The 18,909-nt window shown below is 38.2% G+C and overlaps 5 protein-coding genes across 5 annotated transcripts; 2 read left to right on the top strand and 3 right to left on the bottom strand.

The window, feature by feature from the left end:
- Nucleotides 1-576: 576 nt before the first annotated feature.
- Nucleotides 577-6,109, bottom strand: LOC140789416 (cell division control protein 48 homolog C-like). Its single transcript, XM_073139109.1, is given in 11 exon segments — nucleotides 577-895; nucleotides 1,426-1,566; nucleotides 1,643-1,844; nucleotides 1,929-1,993; nucleotides 2,099-2,164; nucleotides 2,743-2,831; nucleotides 2,834-2,843; nucleotides 2,983-3,099; nucleotides 3,347-3,499; nucleotides 3,768-4,354; nucleotides 5,210-6,109. Coding segments are annotated over 11 exon segments (2,262 nt in total). The 5' UTR covers nucleotides 5,994-6,109; the 3' UTR covers nucleotides 577-847.
- Nucleotides 6,038-9,718, top strand: LOC140789417 (UDP-N-acetylglucosamine transferase subunit ALG14). Its single transcript, XM_073139110.1, has 5 exons — nucleotides 6,038-6,456; nucleotides 6,894-7,039; nucleotides 8,331-8,480; nucleotides 8,562-8,621; nucleotides 9,318-9,718. The coding sequence occupies exons 1-5, from the start codon at nucleotides 6,297-6,299 to the stop codon at nucleotides 9,492-9,494; spliced, it is 693 nt and encodes a 230-aa protein (XP_072995211.1). The 5' UTR covers nucleotides 6,038-6,296; the 3' UTR covers nucleotides 9,495-9,718.
- A 1,143-nt stretch (nucleotides 9,719-10,861) lies between these two features.
- Nucleotides 10,862-11,173, bottom strand: LOC140788408 (putative invertase inhibitor). Its single transcript, XM_073137654.1, has one exon. The coding sequence runs from the start codon at nucleotides 11,171-11,173 to the stop codon at nucleotides 10,862-10,864; it is 312 nt and encodes a 103-aa protein (XP_072993755.1).
- A 1,163-nt stretch (nucleotides 11,174-12,336) lies between these two features.
- LOC140789418 (putative invertase inhibitor) lies at nucleotides 12,337-13,114 on the bottom strand. Its single transcript, XM_073139111.1, has one exon. The coding sequence runs from the start codon at nucleotides 13,049-13,051 to the stop codon at nucleotides 12,479-12,481; it is 573 nt and encodes a 190-aa protein (XP_072995212.1). The 5' UTR covers nucleotides 13,052-13,114; the 3' UTR covers nucleotides 12,337-12,478.
- A 438-nt stretch (nucleotides 13,115-13,552) lies between these two features.
- On the top strand, nucleotides 13,553-17,284 carry LOC140789916 (protein TRIGALACTOSYLDIACYLGLYCEROL 4, chloroplastic). The gene is made up of 5 exons (XM_073139824.1): nucleotides 13,553-13,931; nucleotides 14,381-14,630; nucleotides 14,917-15,298; nucleotides 16,098-16,441; nucleotides 16,791-17,284. The coding sequence occupies exons 1-5, from the start codon at nucleotides 13,657-13,659 to the stop codon at nucleotides 16,986-16,988; spliced, it is 1,449 nt and encodes a 482-aa protein (XP_072995925.1). The 5' UTR covers nucleotides 13,553-13,656; the 3' UTR covers nucleotides 16,989-17,284.
- The last annotated feature ends 1,625 nt before the right edge of the window (nucleotides 17,285-18,909 follow it).

Below are 18,909 nucleotides of genomic sequence, written 5' to 3'. Positions count from 1 at the left end.
GTGATTACCTTCCTCTTCCTCGCAAGGATGGCATGTCCACGGTGTGCCAATCGCAAGGATGGCATGTCCACGGTGTGCCAATCGTCAGCGGCAGCGAAGTGATGGAGCAGCAGCCCCCGGGAGCTTGCCGCCATTGTTAAGTAATAAGGGCATGCCAAATCTAATGTTATTTGCATTGGGTAGTTATTTTGCAAACTTCTTGTATTTTGGCAGTGGGAATGGCTATTGAGAATTGATGTTATACTATCTGTTTACTATCTGTGTTTCTGGGATTGCATTCAACCTAAAAGCAAACCTATCTGACTACCAAATCTAAAAGATCAACTATCTTCAATTTTTCATATTAACTTTTGGAGACACATTCATTTATATTGATTAACAAAAGAGAATGTTAAACAAAAGATATTTATAAGTTTTAATGTTTAATGGGAACAATTTAGTGCAGTGATAAATATAGAGGAAAAAGATTGAATGAAACCGAGTAGAATTATCAATACATCTTGCCCTTTTCAGAACTTGCATTTGGTAGGAGTTTCACAGTAAATAATATTTTGGAACTTACTACATAAAAATCTATTGGGCCACAGTAAATTATTGATCAAGGTAAATTGAGAATTAATACTGACATAATATTGAACAAAGCTCAATATTCTATGATTATTACATAGACCTAGCATCAAAACATACATTATATACTAAATAAACTTTAGCATCTGAATCTTCATAAATAATCACTCTCAAAAAAAAATTGAATCTTAATAAAACAAATAAACACGTTTCAGGATCTTTCACATGTGTACTGGTGCCAAGGTTCTTAATAAAAGCAACGAGCATCGTATTAAGGTTGTCAAGGAGCTTCAAACTTTTTGGATATGGCGTCATAGTATCTTCTTTGCTGCGCCATGAAAAAGTAAATGAAAAATCATAAGTTCCATTTCCCAAATCCACAATTACTTTCAAACACAGATTTGAATGACTGCATTCAAAGAGATAAAAGCAAGAGGTATTGGGAGACGAATTGTCCAAATGCTACTGGCAACATAAGCAAAGTTACAGGAAGGAAACCATAGATACAAATACAAGGAAAGATTCGAATGGGCAGAAAAAGGTAGAAAAATGTATAGAAGTATTTTCCTTGATAAATTCAAATAAGTCGGAATCAAATTCAAAGTGATGAATAAAAGGATATTATTTGCTACCAAAGAGAATAGGTTCATCACCATTTCAGAAGAAAAACCACTCGTCATACTATGTAAACATATAAAATATCCCAATAAGATTTCAAAACCACTTGGATTGAAGTAAGAGGAATCCACGTGACTTCTTTCCATCACCAGATATGTTGATAATTAATTATTAATCTAATTAGAGCAGATTTATCGAAGTAGTGGGCCTAGTGGCATAAGCAACATATTTTAACCATACCTTTTTTGATACTGATGGTTTTATTTTTGCCAAAGCTTCCTCAAAATGCAATGTCTTGATAGAACATGGAGGATGACCTGACATGTCTTCATCGGTGATATCCTGTTCGTCATCCAATACAGCCATGGCAGCTTCATTCATCTGAAAGAGAATCAGTTGTTAGATAAAAGATAAAATAAACACAAAAGATATAAATAAAATAAAAATAGAGACATACCAGGTTAGCTAAATCAACCCCAGTAAAATTCTTAAACTCTTCTCTCTGCGCTAAAATGTCGAAATCTACATCAGCAGCAATGGGCTTCTTTCGAGTAAGTGTTTTCAGAATCAATCCGCGCTCATTAGCACCAGGAAGAGGTACATAAATGACTTTGCCAAATCTGCCTGGTCGTAAGACAGCAGGATCTATCGCCTCTATTCTGCATTCAAGACTTATTAGATCAAATTCTGAACTGAAAGCTGCCAATTGGGAGAACATAACAAGTGTAGCAGAATATGTCAACCTGTTTGTTGCTCCAATGACATAAACACCTCGCCGCTGATCACCACCATCAAGCTCAATGAGTAACTACATATAAAAAATAACAGAAACATAGACATTTAGACCTAGAAGTTAAAAAGGAAAAAAATAAAGAGCAATTCCAGCACAGAAGAGCATTTAATTACATCTAACCTGGTTTAGGAGATGCTCAACAACCCATCCTCCTTCCTTGCCCCTCTTTGTCATTATAGCATCTACCTGACACAACCAAGTAGAAATAACAAAAACTCAAAATAAACTAACTTCCAGCAAATAGGATCAAAATAGGCATGGATATCTACAATATCAAACTTCAAAAAAATACCAAAGCGAGCAGCCACTTCAAGAAAATAGGCATGGATATACTACGCAAACAGTTAATTTAGTGTTTTGCAAACAAAACAACAATAGCAAGGTAAGCAGAACCATTTCTTTGCAAAATTAAACAAAAAATGCAGCATTATAACATAATTAACATTGATGCACCATGTGAAAAACACTAAAATTTAAAAAGTACAAAACTCTCTTATGAGAAACACCTCCATATACAGCCGAAGGAAGCATCATTCTTTTGTTAAAAAATCATAATGTGCACAAAAGAAAATTATATGAAAATAAAATCAGACATATAAACTAACAAATGAAAATTATCTGCCATGCCTTTATAGTCCATCTTCTAGTTAGTGGACCATATATGTGCATATGACACAATAGTCCAACATGTATTGAACCGGAGCAATTAAATTACTAAGTACCAACTAACAAGTGCGCAGGCCATAAAAATGCTAATGTAATACCTCATCAAAGAATAATATGCACGGAGAGCTGGTTCGGGCACGGGTAAACAGTTTTCTTACTTCTGATTCGCTGTCACCCACATACTTAACAATTCAGGCCCCTATATATCAGGAACTTAAAATGTCAATGTTTAAAAAAAAAAATTCAACACTTTTTATCTACCTTAAACCATCAAATAATGCATTCAATGAGAAAAGATGCCATTATAGTTAAGAAATAAAGATGCCAACAAAGCTTACCTTGATATGGATAAAGTTAGCCCCTGCTTCATTTGCTACAGCTTTTGCTATCAATGTTTTGCCACAACCTGGAGGTCCATATAGCAAAAATCCAGACTCCAAATCTACACCAAGTTTCTGGATCAAAGAAGAGATATAAAGATACTAGATACAGGTGAACCATTTACATGTGAAACCTACATTAACTACATTAGTTCAAATAACTTGACAAAAGCAAAATTTATGGCAGCATTACGGAAACAATAATTTTGAAGGCTATAACACAACAGGATCATCATTTTGAAGGCTATCAATACATAAATTAGGATTCGTGCATTCCACTATAAAATCATAAATGTCAGATAATACAAGAAGATAGATGTACCTTATATTTTTCAGGGCACTTGATCCGCTGAATAATGTGACGATCAAATTCTTTCCTTAACGAGTAATGACCACCGATGTCATCCCATGTAACATCAGGAATTGAGGAAAATCCTTCTCTTTTCAAAGAAGGTTGAACCGTTTTAGCAGCTTCCTACAATCACAATTCACAAGTGAAAAAGACTCGAATTATGTATTCCCTATATTCATATATCAGTAATTAAATGATCCTATGGATTAATGAGAAGGGCAATATGGAAAGGAAGTAGACGGTTGCTTTCACATTGGAGAAAATTTGCTGCCCTATTTTACTATTTACAAAATTCACGACTAACGAAAGAAAGCTACAAAGTTGAGGAAATCAACAGAAGAGAAAAAAAAGACAAAAGTGAGCATATACGAAAGGTTAATTGATAGATTACCTCAAGGTCACCCATGGTAATTCTAAGGCTCTCCATTTCTTCAGCATCCCAAGGCTGCCTCAACCAATCTCTTACTTGATCTATTCGCTTATATACAATTCTCTTCAATGCCAAGTGTCCTGCTTCATCCACCAAAATTTTCAAATCAGCTCCAACAAAACCTGGTGTAGATCTGGCTATCTTGAAGAGGTTGAGATGACCCTCAAGTCTAAAGTTCTGCAAAAGCATAGATAGAATCTCAACCCGTGCATTCTCATCCGGGACACCCAAAGCTATCTCACGGTCAAACCTCCCAGGTCTGCGCAATGCTTGGTCCACTGCATCAGGTCTGTTTGTAGCTCCAATTACAAGAACATATCTAGGTTTGCTTTCCCATGTTTCTGAATTTAAATTAGCATCACTTGATCCAACTGTTTGGTGGAATTCATCCATGCATGTCATCAATTGTGTTACTATTCGGCGGTCCGTCTCCCTCTGCAAGTTCTCCCTCTTGGATGCAATAGCATCGATCTCATCAATAAAGATAATTGAAGGAGCAGTACGATATGCCTTCTTGAAAAGGTCTCGTATGTTTTCTTCAGAAGCACCTGAGCAGTCAGTGAAAACATAATCATCATCAATGGAAGTCTTGTAGGATATGCTAGATGGACATAGCAAAAAGATAACGTGCTGAACGTCGTGTGAGATATTTCAAGAACAGTGACTAATAGATAGCAGATCAAGTCCTTTTTACCACAAAAAAAAAAAAAGAATTTGTTTGCATAATCTCTAATGATAAAAGAAAACTACTTTCAAGTATCATACATAAGATAAAGGGTGAATCATGCATTTTATTTCTTTAAGACAAGTCATTTGGAGTGAGAATGAAAACTAATTAAGCTCTTTAAGACAAGTCAGTTGGCGTGTGGTATCAAGTATTAATAAATTCAGAGTCAACAATAAACAAAGAAAACTATCCATAAAACATCACAACTAGGGGGTGTCAACGAGCCGAACACGAGTGAGCTAGGTCTTGCTCGTGTTCAAATCAGAATTAAATTATCAAACTTGAACGCGAGCCAAGCTTAAAAAATGAGCTAAAATCTTAACTCGTTATTTGGCTCAAAAAGAATTCGAGTCAGCTCGTGATTTGAGCATGAAGGTTAAGATTATATATATATATATATATATATTTGAGCTATATTGAGCCAAACACTAGCGAACTAAGTTTGCTCGTGTTCAGCTCATCACAACATTTGTTTGAGAGAAATATTTGAGTTTACCTGTGCACCGAGTTTTTGACTAGTTATAGGTGCTGTTCCAGCAACTGTGCCTCTATTGCAACATCATGCTGTTATGATCACTAAATGCTTCTTCTCATTTACAAAATAAGAAAAAATTGAGTTTGCCAACTTGGTAAACATAATAATTATGAAAGCAACTAATCAGATAACCAATCTTACCATAAACCCCAGACACCAATTCAGGAGCAGATATCTTATAGAAGGGAACACCAGCCTCATTCGCAATTGCATGGGCAAGCATCGTCTTCCCGCACCCAGGCGGACCGTGCAGCAATATCCCTGATGTCGGCGTGAAGCCAAGCCATTTTGGCAGCTCCGGTTGGCACAGAGGCACAATGACGCGCATCATCAATTCCTCTGTTACGCCTTTCATCCCACCAATATCTCGAAACTTTGGCCCCGTCCTACCCTCCTCTCTATTTACCTCGCCAATGCTGCCACCTTTTCTCGATTGCTCAACCCTTGCGATCTCGACCCCGCTCCCATCGGCCATCTCGATCCTCCTCAGCTTATCCCGCGCCACCTCAATCTCCATGTAAGTATCCTTCTCCTTCCTGCTCTTTGAATTGAGTAACGATTTCTTGCTGTAGGTATCCCTAAGCATGGATTTCGTCAGATCGAACTCCGGATCAACCTTGGCTTTGAAGACGGAATCAACGGACGTCGATGTGGAACATCCACCCTCGTCGTCGTCATCATCGCTGTTGTCGCTGCTTCCGGCCGTGGACTGGCGGCGGAGGTTATCTAGGGTTTCCTTGACGCGGACGGCGAACGGCTGGAACTTGATGCGTTGGTATTCGGGGAACTGTGATCGGAGATGGCCGGCGACGGTGTCCGCGTCGAAGGAACCTCCGAGGCCAACTTCGAAGATCCGGCGGCGGAGGAGGCCGGAGTACCACGCCGAAGACGGCGACCGCCCTCCACGTCTCATCCGCTTCCCCATCGCTCTGCAGCCGACGAAGGTTCAGGTATTAGTACTTTAGTAGGGTGTTCGTTTTAGTTGGGCATCTCCAACTTTCCTACGTTTGGACTTAATAAGGACCGAAACTTATGAGCCAAGTTTGAGTCGGATTGGACCCAAAGCCTGACCTTCTACTAGTATCCCTCTCTCACTGTTCGACATCCACGATCCCCATCCCCGCCCGTCCACCGGCCTTTTTGACGGCGCCGTCCTCTTTACTGCTCCTCTGGCCGCCAAATCCGTCCTTTAAATTGCCGCAATCCAGAAAGGGCGGGATTTGGGGAGATGGAGATCGGAATCGGAATCGGTGGAGCTTTCTGCTGTTTGTTCCCAATTGTCATGGCCGTTCTCGTGATTCGTGTGGCCTACGTTCTCTACTGGACCGGGAGGCATCTCGGGCGATCGGGCACGAAGAGCCTTCGGACTCTCATCGTTCTTGGTTCGGGTAAGTCGACATCTGCGGCACAGAAGGTGATCATATATAGCAAAGTATTTGGAAGACCTGGTATGTTCGGAAACTTTTTAAGGAGTTCCAGTCGAAAATAGTGGCATTCATGCTCGATTGTCTCCGAGAGAATTGAAAAAGGAATCCTTTTTAACATGTTCATCTGAGAAAGGTTGAAAAATTATATGATTAATATATTTTTTTAGCCAACATTATTAACTGATCATATCATGAAATTACTCAATTAGAGATTCTGTTAGATACGTTGGAGCTTATGTTGCAGAAATTCATACTGTTTATACTCTTCTTTGTTAATTTCTATGCAATGAATTTAATAATCGGGCGGTCATGCAGCTAAAAGCTGCAAATTTTCTTGGTTAGTCTTGTTTGGGAAAATTCTAATAGTAAATGTGCTTATTCCTCTACTTGGTGAGCAGGAGGCCACACAGCAGAGATGCTTAGTGTTGTAAATGTTCTTCAAAAGGAGAGATTTGCACCAAGATTCTATGTGGCAGCTCTTACTGATAACATGAGCCTTCAAAAAGCTCAAGTTTTGGAGGAGTCTTTGGTTCAGCATGAGGAGGTATTTTATATAGCAAAATCCTTTTCTCGACATGCTGGAATCCTTATTATGTTCGAGTACATTTATTGCAGTTCTATTTATAGTAAATATTATTTCTTATCCTCTTGCAAGTCATTGTCTTACCCTTATAAAGTCTGATAAATACCTGGCTGGTATAAGTAGCTGGTTGAAGTTGCAACAGTAGATGAAATGGTTACAAGTAGTTGTTCTATTTCCTTCATGTTTATTCAATCACTCATATGCACTTTCACTAAAAAATTTAACTACATTTTCTTTTGTTTGTTATTGTCTATTGCCAGATGCCCTGGATGATTAAATCTGCATTTTCGTTGCAATCAGAGGAAAAAAATCTATAAATTCTTAAGATAGTTGTTGATTTCCTGATATTCACTTCCGACCTAGTATCTCCACTTGAATATTAAAATTTATGCTACCCAATTCCCCTTAAGAAAGTGGAGTTTACACAAGATTCTCACTGTGAGGTTTATTTTTGGAATCTAAATTCTATTATGTCGCTTAGGTTGGTGTCCTAACATCTAGATTTCAAACTTTAACTATTAATATGTCATCCTCCTCCCTATAATTGTAAATGTACATACGCAAGTATACATATGAGGAAGGGAATTTAGTTCGTCCTGTTAAGTGTTGATGTTGAATAATGAATACCTCCCAACTCCAGTCAATTCCTTCATTATCCTCCAGTTTTGACTAATGCTCTAGTCTCTATAAATAAAAATGTTCAAATCGTTGATTTCAATTATCAATGCTTCCGTTCATGTGCATTAAATGAGTAAATGGTTAGGAAAATAGGACTCCATCTACCTTAGCTCATTCTATTGTAAGAAGTGCCAGGATAATTTTCTTATGTAAATGCTAGTTGAATCTATATCCCGATACTTAATTCGTAGTGTAATAACTTTTGTTTCGTGTTGAACTCATTAATATACTATGAGGTTAATCTGTGAAGAACAGCTAAGTATCATATTCTTCTCTTTGGCATGATTAATTTGTGAATATCATCATGTAAGGCAGGGATCACATTCTTCAGGTCCTTAAAAGATATCCACCTTCTTACATCCTGGCAACTATTTCAGTAAGCTCTCCCTAACAGTTAATGTCGTTACTGCAGAGCACTTGAACATTGTGTCCTCTGTTACATGTTGATTGAACTTGACATGAATATTAACGATTCTGCTTTGTCAAGAAAGCCACATGAGCATTTTAACAGTTGTGGCATTGATTGTATGGATGTGTTGCTATCTGAACAAGATCCCTTGATTTGATTTTGCAGACCAGTGGAAGAAAGAGGACAAAGCCTGCTCAATTCATGCAGATATATCGTAGCCGTGAGGTGGGTCAGTCTTATATTACCTCTAGTGGGACAACTTTGATTGCCACAATGCATGCTATGTGGCTGATAGTAAAAATCAGGCCTCAAGTGGTATGTTTCCTCCAAAATATTTAAGTTGAAAGTGGAATTATCAAATGTTTTATCTGATCATTTTTATCATTCTTTGTCCAGATCCTTTGCAATGGTCCAGGGACCTGTATTCCACTTTGTGTTTGTGCATTTGTTTTCAAGGTTAGTTTTACTCTAGTGACATCTATTCATCTCATACTTGCCAAGCAGAAAATATCAACTGGATCAGATTACTCATTTCATGGTAAAATTGTGGTTTTGCAGAAGATCTGCATTCCTTTCCTTTCTGTTTTGCTGGAATGCACCATTTTTATTTTTGAATTTGTTTTCCTTTTTCTTGGGCTGAAATGTCACTGCATAAAATTGAGCATTTCCAATGTATGAATCTATGTTCAGTATAGCTTGACACGACTTCTGCATCAGCTGTCAAGCTACCTAATGCATCTCTTCTCCTTTACCTAGTCCTGGAATCGCTAGCTAAGGCATAGATCGTTACGCATAAACAGGAGGATATAAATATGAGAGGCTAAAGAAAAAGAACAACGAAACGTCCCTTCTATTTATGGAGCAGATTATCCAAGATAAGTTGAGAAGAGAAAATTGGTTCATATAGCCTATCCCAAGCAATTGTTGCCTAATGTTCTGTGTTGTTACTGTTGAGTGTCATTGCACTAGGGAGAGGGTATGAAATTTTGCATAACCCTTTACTCTAAATATACCCCATAAACCATTCATAACTGATAAATGCCAATTCTTTTAGATGTTTCAACTAGTTTACTCATAAAGTTACTGGTTTCATATTCATGTCGAAGAAAACTTTTTCTTATTAGATTGTTTCATGACTGTTCAACCTTTCAGGTACTTGGTCTCAGATGGTCATCCATTTTCTACATTGAGAGCATTGCAAGAGTGAGAAAGCTTTCCTTAAGTGGCTTACTGCTCTATAAGTTACGATTAGCCGATCAGTTCTTTGTTCAATGGCCCCAGTTACAGCAGATGTACCCAAGAGCACATTATGCTGGTCGTTTGATGTAAAATATTATGTACTACCGATGCTGTTATACCATCTCTATCCACCTCCAAATGTCTGATTTTTCGAGCAACCGCTAAATTATGTTTCTTCTGCTACAAGGACAAATTAATTCTTGCATCATTCTTATTGTTTTTGGTCCTCTGTATAGTGTTTTTCTTTTCCCTTTTGATTCATTTGTTTCGCCAAAAGTGTATTCTTAATGAAAGCTGTTTCTCTAATTCTCTAATACCTATTCTACACCTTCCAGTCCAAATCTTATACGATCCATGCTACCAGCCACCTTTCAACGGAGGATTGTAATTTCAAAGCATGTGATGTGGTAAGAACTCCTATCTGTTTATAATAGCTATTCCTTATCTTTGCACGGGACCTTGGTGTATTATTTTGGAATCAATCATGCAGTTGACCTAATCACTATTTTTCGCATTTTTTTTCTGTGTATTGTTGCCTTCACCAATCCAATCACTCATCTGATCTTGGGAAAAGGGCAATCCGCAGTTATTTTTTATGAATGTTGAAAGTTTGCAATCTATTTATTTAAAATTAAGTTTGTTGCTTTTATGGTTTCTATATTAGTTGTATCCTATCATTCTGTGAGTAGATTGTGATGTATAAGGTGGCGTTTGAATGTGGTATAACTCCTAAATCTAATTAGCCGTTCTTATTTTTTAAACCTGAATAAGGTGATTTAAACTGGTTTAGTAATGTCGTAATTATTATATGAAAAAATAAAGATTTAGAGGGTATTATGTCAAATAATTAAAGTACCATTTATCATGGATGGATGAAGAAAGGGGAGATGAGAATTAAAATGATAGTTAATTAAAAATAATGATTTTTAACAGGTAAATAATAATTGGATCTTGTTAGAAAATATAAAATATTAGATGGAAGACAAGAGGAGAGGAGGGAAAAAAAAACTACTGTTTGGATTTTAGCTTTTTATATTTTTATTAGGATTATAGCTTATATCCTTCAACCTTCAAGCACATGAAGTTGTCTTTATTCACATTCACGCCAAGAATCCACTGGAGCTAAAAATGGAGCAGTTACAAGTTGATGTTATATCCTCTTTACTTCAATTTTTCAAATGGTACTTTTAGGAGAAGTATATATGAAGCTCAAATATGATTCTAGAGCTTTCAAATGCAATGGAATAAAGAGATGTTTGCTTTATTATCACGGATCTGCAAGCTAGTTTTGCTATATTACATATATATATATATATATATATATATATATATATACATATACACTATAAATTTTAATCTTGATTTTGAGAACAGTTACATAGACTTAGTCATACTTAGACACGGGTTTCAGACAAGGAAGACAGCAAGATAATACTGTTAAAGGAACAGTTGGATAGTTATCCAAGGAGAGAAGTAATAGCGAGAGCGATAACAGTGAGTTGAAATAATTCATCATTCTCCTCCGCTATCGGCGATCTTATTCCCCCGTCCTGGAAGCCATCCTCACAGGTACCTGGTGCATCTACAGCACTGCTCATCCATGTCTTGGCGTCCTCGTATCCACCGGCCTTGATCGCTTCAACGGAGTTCTTGAGATCGGTTATGGAAGACGAGTAGAGATCGCGACATGTCTCTAAGCATGATTGCGTATATCTCTCTAACGGTTTAGCCTTCAGGAGCTTCTTCACTTCCTTCTTGATGTGTATCATCTTGGTTTTCGCTAGCTTGACGGAGATGACCGCCAGCCCTTGGAGGTCCGACCGGTGGCTTTTGGGCACCGACGTGAGAGACGCAACGCAGAGGGTGTAGTTCACGTTAGGATCGCCGGTTCTGCACCGGTTGCAGGTGTCGACGATGATGTTAGGGTGCGTGGCGGAGACGAGAGAAGAAGAAGAAGAAAAAGATTGATGATGGAAGAGGGGGGAGAAGAAGAAGAAGAAGGAGAAGAATAGGAAGAGGAAGAGAGAGGAGAAGAGTGACATCTTTTTGCCCTGATGCATGGCTCTTGTGCCTTGTTTCTTTTATATCTAGTGCATGTGTAAAACTCTTGTGGAGAATAAAGTGGAAACAAGCAAGTGAGAGGTGGTGAGATTTGGTGGATGGAGTTGTGGTTTTTTGGATTTAATACCTCTCTCTCTCTCCCCCCCCACTTTATATCATTAAATTAGTCAGAATAATGGATGTCCAAATCTTTAATTGAAAGGGAAAACACACAATGGATGGGCTTATAATAGAGGTCAAGGTTATTGACAAGTTTTGTTCTTGTGTGCAAGCAAAGCCATTTTGTTATTGAAGGGATAAATAATTAGAGTCTAAGTTAATCTTCCAGCTATTGGAGCCTTATCTCATCTGATGATTACTTTATAAAGTTGAAGTTCTTTGTATATGGGATTCAAAATTCAGTCTATAATAATTCTGAGGCAACTCCAAAGGATATAAATTGCAGTAAAGAGGTCAACAAGGATAGTGTTTTCTGCAAGACATCACCTTCCAATTATTAATTTCATACTAAAATAATGTATTTCTGATAATTTCCCTATTATTATGAATATGTAATTATTACTTGTTTATCCTTTTTTTTTTTTTAATTAATGTATTTCTGATAATTTCCCTATTCTGCAAGACATCACCTTCCAATTATTGCTTATTTTTTTAATTTAATAATTTGAAAGCTTGTCGATTATGAGGCCGGATAATAAGACTAATCATCTCAAAATCTCGATAATTAAGTTAATTTAAACTTCTAATTTCTTGATTTGTGAGGTAGGTTCTCAACCACTTGAGCCATGGAATTTTTTTTTAACATAATTTAACCAATTAAAACTTGTCAAATACCCATCCATGTTGCAGGAAACTCCAACAATCCACTATAGACACTATCCAATCTGCTTATATAACCAGAAACGAGCAAAGTCTCTCCTTTCGTAACAAAACAAAAGGAAAACAAACAACAACCACCACCGATAAAATCAAAACAGAGGAAATTAAATAATGAAAAAATACTCTTTTTTTAATCATTCCACAGAGGCAGCAATACCCAATGCAATGCTCGCCAGCTTCCCATAGTCCCTATCCTCCACCATCACCGGCGGCGCCGCCTCCGCCCCCCTGAACACCTCCTGGCAGTCCTCCGACGCCCTGAGCGCCTTCGCCAGCAGCTCCACCGCCTTCGCGTATAGCCTCGAGTTCAGGTTATCGAGCGCGTCCCGCAGCCGGTCGACGGCGTCGGAGTACACCTCCAAGCAAGCGTTGAACCCGCCTTTTATCGTCGGGGTCGCCTCCAAGTCCATCAGCTCGTCGATCTTCGACTCTGTGCTCGCCACGTGATCGATGGCCATCTTCGTCGCGAGGACCGCCAGGCCGTGTAGGTCGGCGGAGCGGCTCCGCGGGTCGGAGTTGAGGGAGGAGACGCAGTAGTCGTACGCGACTGCGCCCGGGTGGCCGTCGACCGCGCCCCTGCAGGCGTCTTCGACGGTGATGGGGCTCGTGCATGTCTGCGTCTGCATTAAAATGGTGGCATGCGAGGTGATAAAGCAATGGAGGAGGAGGAGGAAGAAGAGAAGGAGGAGATAGAAGATAGGATTCATATTGGTTGAGAGAGTTAACTAGAAAGAGGAGAGGAGGAGAGAAGAGGGAAGAGAGAAGAGAGAAGCGATAGCTAGGGGGAGAGAAGAGAGTGATGGTATATATAAAGAATTTGGTATGTGGAGAAGGGGAGAGTTGAATGCTTCAAAGCATGCAAGTTTAGCGTTTAGTGATGACACCTGAGTGGTGTTTTAACCACACATTTCACTTACAACCCCATTTCTATATGGATTTTTCTTTTCTTTAAAAGAAAATCTCTCATCAATTATACAATACTCACATGTTATTTGTAGGTGTAATTATCGAGGAAATATTCGATAGTTGAGGAGTTATATGAAAATGATAATAGTTAGGGGGTCTAGATGTAATTAATCTAATCCAAATGGGCCTGAGGAGTAAAGGCAATGTAACTAAGCCCAAGCAATTGTGCCGAACAAAAGCCCAATTAACTTAACCCGCACCAAAAGCCCCTAAAATGCTCATGATAGCAAATGCGCTATCCTGCGCCACGGATGGGTTCACAGAACCTCCCCAAAACCTCAGCGGATAAAGACATTTCGGAATTCGGAGAGATAGAGGCATCGCTAAGAGAGGGAGAGAGAGAGCAATGGCGAACCTTCGTATAGCCATGGATAAGGCGTTTTGGGACCTGGAGCTCTCCTCTCCCCAAAACCTCGATGGCACAGCCTTGTCCGTACCGGGCGAGCCGGCTCCCGTCGCACTGGCCCGGGCGAGCCGGACCGTGAGGCCGCAGCAGCTCTCCTTCCTCGCCAACGCCTTCCCTCTCGGCCTCATCCCTTCCTTCGCCCCGGCGCTGCAGCAAAAGGAGCTCGGTTCCTTCTCCATCCAGTCCTTCTTGGTCGGTCCTGCCACCTCCAATTGGTGAGTTTTTGGCCAAAGAGGCGCGAGCTTTCTCACCAAGACTGGAATTTTTTTGAGGTGTTTTGTGAGTTCAATCGGTGGGATTAGGGATGTTTGCTTGTTTTGGAGTTTGAAAATTTGTGTTTTTGTGGTGGGATTTCGAGTTTCCTCTTGTTTTTCGAGCTGGGTCCGGGAAAGGTTCGAACTGTTTCTATTTGTTATTAATAGTGATTTCTTCAATTCATGAGCTGATGTTAAAGATGATCTAGAGGAGTAACTGAGACTAACATTACTTGTCAGACGAATCTACAAACTCAATTTTCACTAATGTCTTTAAATATCGAGACTGTAAATAAAATGAGTGGATGTCATCAACACCCTGTGACTTCTTACTGTAAGCACTTAGGTAGTTGGTCAGTTGGTTGCACTTTTGCAATGCCAATGTTATAAATTTTCTGAACTGCTTTTAGGTGGACTGGAGTGGTTGGGCAATTCCGCCCCAGAAAATTGATATCCAGTATAAAGAAAGAAGTGACAATTGGTGACGAGCTAGAGATGCCTGCATTCAGAGAAATTGTGAAACATTTTCTGGACAAGTCGCTCTATGCGCTTGGTTTATTCTGTCAAGTGTCTTTGATGCCCGATACGTCCTTACTTTTTAACTTGGAACGGCATGGTGAGAAGAAGGGACAACGATCTAAAGCATTGCTTGTTCATAAGGTAAGCTTAAATTAAATAATTGACCAGCTTCTTTGTTTCAAACAAAGAAACATGATATTGTTGTTATGAGACTAATCATTCAGTTAGTATTATTTCTAATGCCATTTGATTGGATATGCATATCAAAGGAGCGGAGCATAAGGTTAACTTCATTTCACTTTTCACAATGCTTTCCCTTTGCTATTTAGGAACTAAACTTCTTCATGCTATATTCATGTTTCTACTCTTGCAATGTGCAATATAGTCTTTTATAACACAGCCACTTTGTCGGCTTACACATATGCAGCTTCCTGATCATGATGTTACACTACAAGCAGCATGGCCAGAGCTCTTCATGGATAGCAAGGGAACTTATTGGGAAGTGCCAGCTTCATTTTCGCTAGACATAGCATCTCTAGTGTCTGATTCTGGATTAAGATATCGTTTTGGTTTACATAAAAATAGTGGTCAACCTGGAGCTCTTAATTCCTCATCCGCAGAGGTACCGCTAGCTCTATTGCCTGGAATATGTGCTAAAGCTGCCTTTTCTATGGAGAAGAGTAGAGACATTTGGAGAGAAAAAGAAAATAAGAGTCCTAAAGTAAGAGGATTGCAGAAAGAACCTGCTTCAATGCCCTCCTATGATGTGCGATTTAAAGAACCCCATGCAACAATATCAGGAATTATTGGTAACGTCTGAAGAATTTTCCAGATAAATGAGTCACAATTTTTTTTGTTTGTATTGTGATTATGTCTTATCTTCAAGATATTTCTGCTAGTACACTTTTAGTGCGCTTCTAATATAAATAACTTGATCTGCATTAATGTATGTTAACTTGTTTGCTCCTAAATTTTCTATTTCCTGATTCCACTAGATTCTAGGAAAAGCAGTTGACATCAAGTATTTTACGCCATTCTATTTGCTTAGTTATTTATAAGCAAACTGTGAGTTCAATCTTGTGTTTAGGGGTGTCTTGTCCAACTTGAAATGCTAACTGGGAGGTTCAAACTTTTGGTTCCTTTATCATCAGGAAGTTATTCAGGAAGAACAATTCTTGCATCTACTCTGATCAGTCTTAGTAACACGCTCAGTTTATGTTTTGAGTGACTCTTGTTAAGTGGTCCTTTAGAAATTAGCTTTTTGCTGCAATATGACATCTTCCTGTTCTGATTGGTCAATGTAGATGGAAATATCTTTGAGCTAAATGATTATTGATATTGGGTAATTATAGTGGTCGATTGGCTTAACATGCAGAAGAATTACACTGTTTTGTTGTTGACAGTAGCGATAATGCAAGTGGTGATAAATATAAGGGAGAATTACTGTTTAGGTGATAATTATTTTTTCTGCAACGTTGGTTTGGTGATTTGATTATGTCATTCTTTACAAGATATTTGATTGTACTAACAGGACTTGGATCCCTAGTTCTACTGATGACAATGAATTCCTTTTAAAGTCTTTCCATTATTCTGTATGTTCCTTGTTAGGCGGTACGTTTGCAGCATGGTTTGGAGGAGATGTGAAGTCAGATGCTACTTTGCAGGCCCAGTCAGGGCACGATGAAGCAGGTGGTAGTGTGAGTGTCTCGATGAAGAAGAGATACCCAATTAGTGCAGACTTATTTGGTTCATTGTGCTACACGCTTCAGCATGGGAAATTCAAAAATGATTTCAATGACTTCACACGAGTAGATGCTCGCCTAGACATCTCATCAGCATCTGCTTTTCTCAAGGGTGCCAGTCATCTGCTTTCAGACATTGTCAAAGGCCGAGTTGAACGAGAGGTGAATCCTCTTGCTGCCCCAAGGTTTAATGTCATCCTTCAACAGCAGGTACATTCAATGATGCAGCATTACAAATCTTTCTTCTATATTCCAACCAAGAAAATGACCAAGAACTGAAATGCTAAATCATATTTTTTTGGAAACTTTTATTTTTCTCCCTGCATGTATACCGAGGTGAAATCCAGCAGCTTCTTGCTTGATAGATCTTTGAAGCTTTATTATGTAGTTGGTCTCAAAACAAATCTTTAATACAATGAAAAGTTAAAGCTATGTGTAGAACATAAGCTAACCCTTATTTTAAGAGAAATGGTGATAAAAGTAAATCATACTAAATAGACAATTAAAAAAAGAGAGGTTTAAATGGATAATTTAACATTTTATTTACTCTATGTTGCAGGTGGCTGGGCCGATAGTTTTTCGGGTGGACTCAAGGGTCTCACTCAGTTCCCCTTCCGGCAAGCACGTCCCTCATATTGAGGATGTCATGTATGGCTTGAGTTACTCTTTTAGGATGCTACAATCTGGAAAAATCTTGGCCTGGTTTTCGCCTAAACGAAAAGAAGCAATGGTAGAGTTGCGACTTTTTGAGTTCTGAGCTAAATAGATCCTCATTTTACTTTTGGGTTTCAATTAATTGAGTTATTTCTTCGGCAAAAAGACTGGAACATTATGTACAATGGTATTTCTCTGTGTCCTGATCATGTTACCTACTTGCTTGTACTGCCTTACTTTTTCTGTTACAAACCAGAGCTTCAAGTGAACTAACTTCCAGCCAGTCTTGATCTTGTTTTGAAGCAGACTAAGTTGCTAGAGAAGATTGGTGGAGTTGTTATCTGGTTATGTTTCTCACTTATATGATCTGAACAATGAAATGTTATTCTTATTCTTTTTTCTTCTTTTGAAATATCCATTAAAAGTATATTTTGATATTTGTTGTAATAGGACTTTCTCAGTTCTCATACAGCCTGCGAGCCGGGCCCAAGTTTGGTCTAGTCTTCTCGTGAGCAACCTGAAGTTGTCCAAAAGAGGGAGGCATTAATATATATTAATTAGTCAAAGCGTTTGGATTAGTTCCTAAAGGCATGGAATTAGAGCAATATAGTGTTGATTAAACTATTAACATCTGAAGAAAAATAAAGCTTGCAAGCAAGCCAATCCTATGTTTTAATTCATGAGCTATTGACCTGCAATCATAAGCACAAAGTCGTGCATCTCACTAACAGTAGAAATTTTTAAATAACGCCTTATATTTTTAATAATTTTGTGATTAATAATTCGTCATTCAGCTACTTGTAATCACTGTGACTTTGTAAATACTCTAAATCCTAAACTATGATTTATTTAATTCTGTAAATAAAGTTACAAAATACTCAATAAAGCGTAAGCTATAATTATTTTTACAAATTAACTGTATAACTGCGAAACAAAAGTGGCGACAACGATAACAACAAAGTCTTTAGTCTCAACTATTTATTCAATCAACGGGCAGTCACACCGTCGGAATCACACATTGCTCTCTACAACTTCAGCGGTAACGACAGGCCGGATTGGACGAAGGATGAGGTGCTAGAGAGGCAGATAACCCTGTCAACCTTGACCAGAACCAGCTTAGCTCTAATACTGTGGACAATAGTTTAAATTCTACAAGCAAATACTCATGAGGAGAGGCATCCTTTAGACCGATCAAAACTTGGCTTTGGAGATGGTAACAAGGGGAATAGTTACTGCACTGGCTTCTGGCTCTAATTTTAATTTTGGCAGGCAGTTTGGTGAAGCTATGGTCAAGTTGGGTGCAGTTGAGGTGCTCACTGGGACTCAAGGGGTGATCAGGAGGTCCTGCAGGTTTACAAATATTTAGATCTTTGTTTATTGGGATCCATTAATTTCTTTCAGTCATTGTGGTTGTTTTTCTTATGCAAAGAGTTGTAATTAATTTGATCTAGTGCTTGTGATTTGTGAACATTAATTAAAAGTTTGGTGCCAATTTTATGGATCATTAGAATGTTCCCTTTTCACTCTGAGTATCATACGTGAAATTTTAGTTCTATCTTAAAAAAGTAAAAATAAAAATAATAAGAATAAGAATAAAAATGATATAGATCTTTCTTGGGCACTCATGATATTAATATTAAATCCTACACAGTTACTAGTGATGACATTTTTCTCTTTGGAGGAAGAAACTATTATATGAGCAATGGCATTCTTAATCTAAGCAACAGCCAATCAAGAAATAGATCTTATATTTGTTAAAGTTATACCTTGTGATTCATGCAGTTAGCATAGTTTCAGGACATCATCATTTAATATAATTGAAATTAGAGATTTCAAAGCTCCACCAGTACTAATGATATATATATATATCAACCAAAGTATGGATATATAAATACAAATTTTCCTACTATTAATTAGGCACTCTGGGAAAGCCCTCAATAACAATCAACCATAGACAAATCCATAGAACTCTAATAATATATATTGTAAACGAGGGAAAGAAAGAAGGAAAAAAAGTCATTCAC

Source organism: Typha latifolia, chromosome 5 (genome assembly GCF_019914945.1).
Source record: "Typha latifolia isolate L0001 chromosome 5, TyphaL0001v2, whole genome shotgun sequence".
Taxonomy (NCBI): domain Eukaryota; kingdom Viridiplantae; phylum Streptophyta; class Magnoliopsida; order Poales; family Typhaceae; genus Typha; species Typha latifolia.
Note: the sequence above shows the minus strand (reverse complement) of the source record. Positions and strands in the feature narration are given on the sequence as shown.